The sequence below is a fragment of the Pinus tabuliformis genome, chromosome 5_1 (assembly GCF_031772625.1).
Source record: "Pinus tabuliformis cultivar Carrire ecotype Pingquan chromosome 5_1, CPIR1, whole genome shotgun sequence".
NCBI lineage: Eukaryota > Viridiplantae > Streptophyta > Pinopsida > Pinales > Pinaceae > Pinus > Pinus tabuliformis.
Window position 1 is genome coordinate 337,582,091 of NC_142305.1, and position 8,985 is coordinate 337,591,075.

General features: G+C 31.6%; 1 protein-coding gene across 1 annotated transcript; it reads left to right on the forward strand.

The window, feature by feature from the left end:
- Positions 1–7,621: 7,621 nt before the first annotated feature.
- On the forward strand, positions 7,622–8,695 carry LOC149164806 (uncharacterized). The gene has a single exon (XM_089429613.1). It carries the CDS (start codon positions 7,622–7,624, stop codon positions 8,693–8,695), a length of 1,074 nt encoding a protein of 357 aa, XP_089285739.1.
- The last annotated feature ends 290 nt before the right edge of the window (positions 8,696–8,985 follow it).

Here is an 8,985-nt window from a genome sequence, read left to right on the forward strand (position 1 = left end):
CCATTTTTCAATTACAACTAACCACAACATCTTGGGACACGCTATAAAAACACTCTTGTGCATTGCAAATTGGTTACTTGGAAACGCTAGAAATGGCCTTTTTACAAATAATTGTAGTTTTTATGTTTTAACTTTCAAACCCTCCTTTAATGCTTGGAAATTGTTCCAGATGTCACATCAAGTAGTAACATGGGTTAAATTACTTCAAATAACATTTAATAACTTGAAATTAACAAGGTGGAGATTATAAAACTTTTATTTTTTCAAATTTTTTACCATGCTACGAAAATATTTCGTAGTGCAATCTGTAGGCACTCCAAAATATCTTCATAGCACTAGTTCTAGATGCTACAAAAATACTTTGTAGTGCCACCTGTATTCATTCGGCTAGCTCTATTTTTTATTCAAAAATAATATAAAATGATTTATAACATAAATAAGCCCTTTTGAAATGTTTCTAAGCTTTATGTTACCCTTTCACACAATTTTTTTTACATAACCCAATACTTAAGCCTTCACTCTCTATAAATGAATTTGTCAAATGATTGTCAAAACATTTGGATCCTTTCTGTAGGTAAAAGCGTATTTCTAATAGGATGAATGGATGAGGGTAGCATGCAAGCATGGAGAGAGGCACCCATTAGGATGAGTTAAATCAGTTAGAGTGGACATGGTGGGATAACGCTTGAGTCAGGTATCACAAAGGAGCACAAATGATTATTGAGATCGGATGGGCCAAAATATATTTTGGAAAAATTATCTAATATGGAACATTGATGCATTCTAAATGGAAGGATGCAACCTTCTTCAATTTGGAACAATTCCTTGTAAATGCAACAAGAGAGTTGGCTAAGGCAACAAGAATTCTACCAAGTACCATTTGGGTTATATGTGTTAACATGAGATGAAGAGTTGGTCAAGGAGTTGGAGGGGAAAGGCATAAGTTTATATGGGTTTGGATAGTGTGAAATCACCCAATGTCTAGCATTATTGGGTGGGTCATTGCACAAGTCATGACATCATTTTCTTACATGACAAAGTGTATGGAGATAAGTTTTTATTATTCAGAGGAAAAGATAAGCGTGAAAACACAAGAAAAATAAATACACAAGCCTGTTCTATAATAAATCATTTCTATTTATTAATTATTTTTGCATATAAATCCCCCAAGCTACGTCTATTCTCTCTTCTTACTTCACATTACAATGGCCCAACCATGGCTATATAAACACCAAAAATTTTAAATATGGATTCATGCAAACTCTAACTTTCCTTTCCTCATACAAACTAAGACTTCACACTTTAAATAAAATTTCTAACTTTCCTTTAACATAACTCAACAAACAAAAAATCTTGACTCAACTTTTCTAGACAAAGCATTAACCTTCTAACTATGGCACACTTGACTTCTAATATTAGACTCGAATTGATTTACTTAACTTAAATCTACTCTCCATGCATCATGAATATGAGAGTACTTACTATTTCTAAAATTTCCCCTTAATTACAACCATATGACTCAACCCCAACTTAATCATGACTCAACTATGCATGCTATGCTTGCAATAAAAAATGACTGATTTTTTTTGTCACAATTAGCTTTTTCTTTTTCATTTCTTCCATATTGTATACCATTGAAACTACTTCATTTTTAGTTGTGCATTCTTGATGTAAGCTCCATGTTTCTTCACTTGTTGCTGCTACAATTTTTCTTTAACTTCCTTTATATTTCATCTAAAAAAATCTTTTAGCCTTTCAGAACCTATCTTCTATAGCTTCGTCATGAAATATTCATTCATTCATGGAATACAACCATAATTCTTCATCATCAAACTATGAGCTTTTCCATGCTTCTTTCGCTTCATAATCATGATCTTATTTCTTCGAATATTTCTCAATAGTAGAATTTGATCTCTTATTGACCCCATTGTTGAAAGGTTGTTTCAATGTTTTCTTCTTCATCTTCAAAAACTTCGATGCCCTTTCCTAAATATTTTTCTTCATCTTCTCTTTCAAATATAACTATAATTAGACTGTTGTCCTATCTACTTCCACACTCAATATAAATGTTAAAAGCTTCTTCATTATGCTCTATAGTGAGATATTTCTTTGCTTCTTCTTTCTTCTCTACCTCTTCAACTACATTGAGGTTACCTTTCACTGTTATGTTTTTAGTGGATAGTCTCTTAAAAAAATCATGAATCACTTTATCCTCTTCCTAATAATCAATTTCTACTAGATCATGCACTGCTTCATGAGCAATTCTAACTATTGCTTCATAAATTTCTGCTACAGTGGTAACTTCAACCTTAAATTCTTCATTAAACATGGCAGTTTCCATATTTCCACAATTAGTCCTTGTTTCAAGAAACATACCACAAATTCATCGACATAATTTTCATTCGTTCTACGGTGAGATATTTGAGCATGCATGTTCTCACTAACAATTTCAACTTCACCAATTTATGATTTGTTGTTGGATTCATGAGAGATGCACTTTCAGATCTACAAATCATTACCTCATATCAAAAACTAGATTTTTTATTCTCAAACCTAAATGCCTCAAAATCTGATGCAAAGAGCTCATCATCAACTACAATCATACCAACTAGATCAAACATGTTATTCACATCTTTATTGGAAGATTTATCATCATCAACAAGATCTATTGTTGGATTCACCAATTCAAAACTCACTTTGCAGTCACCATCCACATGGTCTCATCTTAGTGGGACTCACCATCCATGTCACAGTGGGCTTCTCGAGCTTCTATATGCTCTTTATCTACTTCACATGCAAAGGATTCAAATTCTCACTCCGAAAGCTTTTGTGTGTCTTCTTCATTCATATGTATGATTACGTGATGGGTTTCACTTTTATAGTCTTTATGAACATCATCCACATTTGAGTGGGATTCTCCAAGCTTTGTTTTCTTCCTAGAGTCTTTCTCATTTATTCTCAGACCTGTAGTTGACTTTCTATTGATTCTTCAAAAGACTGTAACAATTTTTTTTGCTTTATGTCACATTCCTTTATACGAAATTGTACTTCAAGGGTCTTCCATGATTCCTAGGAAGATGTAGATTTTGCTACCTTACAAAAGGACTTCTCATCCAATGCATATTTTACAAGAATCAATATTAAGCATGATATACTTCATCGTATGGGTTATTAGACCTATACTTCATCAATTTCTTACATCGAATAAGAGTTTTCATTTTCACAGTTCCCAAAAATTAAAGTTTTGCTAGTAAATTTTGGAGGAATTACCAAATCTATCCTAGCCCATTCATTGTTAAATTTTTCTACTTCATCTACTTGTCTTTTATATGCCCCAACTGTGGCGAGAACATTTATGAGCTCTTTGAAATACTTCTTCTCTTCCTTTTGATCTTTTTCTTAGCTTGCTTCAGTCTTTTTTTCTGACCCATGGTTGTCATCTTTATTTTTTCTTTTTTACCTCTTTCCTTAATGTGGTATCCTTTCATAAATGAACGTCACATACAATTTATTATCTTTAAAACTAAACATTTTAACCTTCACTTTAAAAATGGCTCCTAACAAGTACTAGCAATTTTACTAAGCTCTTCTACACAAATTCTTATTGAGGTCACGACTATAGCTTACAGTGGAAACTCCTTATTTAGTAAGTGGTGGTGGCTCTTTCCTCTTGATATGGTGGTGGCTCTGTATGCTAATCATCCTATTCTTTTAGTAGTTTGGTTTACAAACTCTCAACGAGCTTTAGTTTCTAGTTTTGGACTAATGGATGCAAACTTCGAGTTGTGGGATACTCACAATAGCCAAGGCTCTTAGTGGAAGTATATTATGACCTTCTTAGCTCATTTGGTTCTTTGAAACCTTGGTAAACCTTGTTCTTATACCACTTCTTATTTATAGGCAGAAATAAACATGAAAACACAAGACAAATAAGTACACAAGCTTATTCTTGAATAAAGAAGTTCTATTTAATACTAATTATTCTCTCATATACATACACCGTGTTTTTCTATTCCCTCTTCTTACTTCACATTATAATGACCCAACCATGAGTATATAAGCACTAAACTTTCTAAATATGGAACCATGCAAACTCTAACTTTATTTTCCTCATGCAAACTATGACTTGACGCTTTAACTAAACTTTTCTAACTTCACTTGAACATAAATTAACATTTTTATTTTCTTTAACTTAGCTTTTCTTGACAAGGCATTATATTTTTAACTCTCATTTACTTGACTTCTAATATTAAACTTAACTTACTTTCCTTCACTTAATCTAACTCTTCATACATTACATGCATATGAGAGTACTTACTATTTCTATCAAGTGAAACTATTTTGATCTATGATAAAGTTTTGATCGATGGTATTAAATCAAATAGGAAATTTGGGAATAGGTTTGTATGAATTGTGTGCTCTTATAAATTTTAAATTTTTATATGAGACTACAGTTCACTTGGTTGTAACACATTTTAATATTTGGCAATTTTTAGGCCAATTGGGTTGTTGATTCTATAGGATTTCTTTTATTCATATCATTTGCATATTGGTTATGTTAAGGCATACTTTTATGGAATGATTATCTGCATACTGCAATAAGTGCTAAACTTATGAATTTTAATGACCATGAAAGATAAAAAGTGAGGTGTAGTATTGAATCACGTAGTTTTAGATTGAGAAAATCGATGGAATGAAATGAGTCACAACGCACCACAAACCTATAGTGATGGACCATCTGGGTGTGTTAATTCAACCTTTCATGTGGGTGACTATAGGGGCATGACAATGGATGTTTAGTTTAAATTAAAGTTTATGCTAGAGGTACTCTTTCAACCTCCTTCATAATTGGTTTATTAAAATCGTTATTAGTGACTAAGATAAATCACATAGTAGTTATTCTCTAGTGTGAAATGATATCAATTACTAATATTACTTGGTTTCTTAATAATGCAATAATGGTTTTCTAAATACTATATATCTTTTACAATATTGGTAGGAAGGTTTTTTTACAATAAAAAAAAATTATTACAATATTATCTAAGCAATAATTAACTTATTGTTATTTATCTCTTTGATATATTTGTACAATAGTGAAAATAAAATTGAGATGTGAGTAGAAGGCACATGCTAGAATTAAATTTATGACTTTTCATTTAGAAAGAAATAATGAAGATTTAAAATGAATATATTAATAAATTTGTATTTTAATCTTTTTGGATTTCTTTATGTATAGTTTTGAAATGAATATATTAATAAATTTGTATTTTAATATTTTTGGATTTCTTTATGGGGAGAGAGAGAGAGAGAGAGAGAGATAATTTTGTATCTATTTTTTTTAATTTATATCAAAGTTTTACTTCAAGTAATTTGAAAATTTTCACATATTTAAAAAAAAAAAAATTAGGTTATGGAATATAATTCAAATTACAATCACCCTATTCTGAAGTATTATGTAAAAATATGAGATTCAAAATTCAAATCCAGAGTTAAACCAACCAAAAATAATATTTTTTATCTAATTGTTTATTATATTTTTAGAATGTTGTATGTATATTGTTATTGTTTTGAAATCAAATTATCTTCAATTTTTTACTTTTATATAATTTTCAAATAAATATACCTTAAATTAAATACTTAAAAATTAGTTAAAAATATTCTAACTTTTCAAAATGTTATATTTTAATTTTATAATTAATTAAAAAATTAATATAATTAGCACATTCTAATTTTATATTTAATTAAAAAGGATTAATGAAAAAGGGAAAATATAATATAAAATAAAGATATTGATATGATTAAATTTCATATGGTTTGTATATATCAGCAAAGATCGAAAAGACAAAATAGAAATTGATGTTTAGATAATATTATGAGGAAAAATTGTCGTGTTCTTCAGTGTTTGCTACCCCCACAAAATGAAGAGCCTAAAAATTAGTTGTCTTTATATAATATAACGAGAATGATAAGTGAAAGTCTGAGTTTCCTACCCATAAAATGAAGAGCCCAAAAAATAGTTGTCTTTATATAATATAACAAGAATGATGAGTGAAATATCAGCTTTCGTATAGAAGCGAGGCAGTGGTAGCTTGTAAGCTGGGAGACCTAAGAGCCACTGTGAAAATCAATTTTGGAGGTGTTAGATAATATTGTCTTAAATTGATATGGTGTTGTCTTAATTTGTCTTCATTGTCTTAAGTGAGCATCGTCTTAAAATATTTTTATCTCAATTGTTTTTGTGTTAAAAAAAAAGTTGTCCTAAAATATTTTTGTCTCAAAGTTTGTCTTAAATTTTATATTTAAGACAATTCCATGATATTAAATTTTAATATAAAATAACTAAAATAAAACGTGACTTTTTTAAGACAAAATATTTATTTTATCATAATGTCTTAGAAATGTCATTAGTGTAGTAGTGGTTAAACATGGTATATCCGGGTTAAAAAATGTCTTAAAAGTATCATTAGTATAGTAGTGTTTAAACATGGTATATCCTAATTAAAAAATGTCTTAAAAATATCATTAGTGTAATAGTGCTTAAACATGGTATATCCTAATTATGAGAATTAGTAATGAACAACATTTGCAAATATGATTCCAAAAGCTCATTAAGGCTTGGTTTACATGAACATTGCCCAAGAGGTGTGTGTTTTAGTGTAGTGTAATATTGCTTAAACATGGTATATCCTAATTATGAGAATTAGTAATGGACCACATTTGCAAATATGATTCCAAAAGCTCATTAGGGCTTGGTTTACATGAACATTGCTGGAGAGCTGTGTTTAGTGTGGTGTAATAGTGATTAAACATGGTATATCCTAATTATCATAATTAGTAATGAACCACATTTGCAAATATGATTCCAAAAGCTCATTAGGGCTTGATTTACATGAACATTGCTTGAGAGCTGTGTTGTTTGTTTGTTTTACTTGTCAAACACTCTTTGCACATAATTGTATTATTCTCCTTAAACAATCGAACTTACCCGTTACAATAATAAGATAGCCATTCTTTGAAATGAACAAATTCCGAAATTACAAGTTGTGTTCTTTTTTAAAAAAAATCGAACTCGCCCGTACGTAATAAGATAAACTTTTTCAATGAACAAATTCCGAAATTATAAGTTGTATTCTTTTCTTTCGAAAATGGAACTTACTCGTTGCATTTATAAGATAGTTATACTTTTCAATGAGCAAATTCCGAAAGTATAAGTTGTTAATCACCTATTTTTTTAATAAAGTCAGATCGTTGAGTTAAATCTCAACCGTCGTGCTTGCTTCGATGTTCCGTAGCGTCAGCTACACGGTATATATATAGAGAGAGAGGCATCGATTGAGGCTTGCAGAGGCCACATCCTTCCACAGAACAGAGCAGAGAGTATCTACATCGTTCCTTCCGTAGAAACCGTTAAATATAAGTGGAGCGTGTGTAGAGTCCGATGAGATATAAGTCGAGTAATTGAGTAAAAAAGATTAAACGTTACGCTGCGGAGTCTAAACCGCATAAACCTGACACTGCTTATCCCCGCACACCTACACGAAAAGGTTTATGCGGTTATGCTCCAAGTCGAATAATTTAGTTCATTACATCATAAATTTTTGTACCATCGATTTAGGCAATCATGGCCAGGAACGCCAACATATGTGGAATCTGCGAGATTGCAAATCGCCCTTCCGTTTGCTCAGCTTGTATGAACCAAAAGCTAAACGAGAAGTATAAACTTCTCAATGCCACGAAACCTGATCGTGATTCCTTACATAAAAGGTTGGGCGAGAAGCTTAAAGCCAGACGTGAAGCAGTTGAGCAGAAGAACTGGAGAGGGTTTCACGCCGATAAGTTGGCTCAGTTAAAAGAGACACTTCGTCTAAAGCAACAAGAACTTTCTAAAGAAAAATCCGAGCTTGAGGAGAAAACAAAGGAACTCCATGCCAGAGAGAGCTTACTAGATGAAGCCTCTGATGTTCTAGAGAGCAACAAAACGGAACAATTGAAGCTGTATTCAGACCTAATTAGCTCCCAAAGCTCGCACCTTAAAACACTCAACGAAGAGCTTTGGGAAACTCAATCTGAGACAATAAAACGACTTTGCAAGATCTTCCCACTTGGGAAAGTACTTGAAAGTAATGAAGATGAAAACAAAGGTGAAGGGCCAAGCACTAAAAATTACTATGACCAAATTTGTAATGTTAATTTGCCAAGAGGACTGAATCCAAAGTCTGTTACACCACAGGAGCTTGCAGTATCTTTGGGATACATGTTGCAGCTTTTGAATCTTGCTGCCCAGTACCTATATGCCCCATTGCTTCTTGATTCTAGGTTTGCAGGTTCATGTTGTCGTCCATGGCCTGATGCTTCTGATGCTTCCGATGACAGTAATCTTCTTTTCATTCCAGGGGAAAATTTCTCTGAGCGGGCCAGTAAATCAGAAACCTCAAGCAACTTTGATCTTGCCTCTATGGACCTGAAAATGAGCGCGGTGGAAGTGATATATCTTTTGAAAAGAGCTGTGGCATGTGTCACGTTCTATTGTTGCAATTTACTTTCGATTCCTTTCTCTGAGACTCTTAGTACATTTGAAGCATTTGAAAAGATACTGACATTCATAATCTCAAAAGATAGATCTGCTGCCATTAGTCTGTCTTCAAAATCTTCGAAGCGTCTTGCAGAGGCCACATCCTTCCACAAAACAGAGTAGAGAGTATCTACATCGTTCCTTCCGTAGAAACCATTAATTATAAATGGAGCATGTGTAGACTCCGATTAGATATAAGTTGAGGAATCGAGACAAAAAGATTAAACCTTACAAAAATACTAAGATTAAATTCTTAGAAAAAATTTACTAGGAGGAAAGTAAATAAAAGTTAATTATAGAGATGACCAAACGCTCTTTAAAAATAAATTCTTCGAAATCTTTTACTGTGGGGATCAAAAATTAAAAAATAAAAGTAGTTCTGGAGATGATCAAATACTTTTAAAAATAAAGTG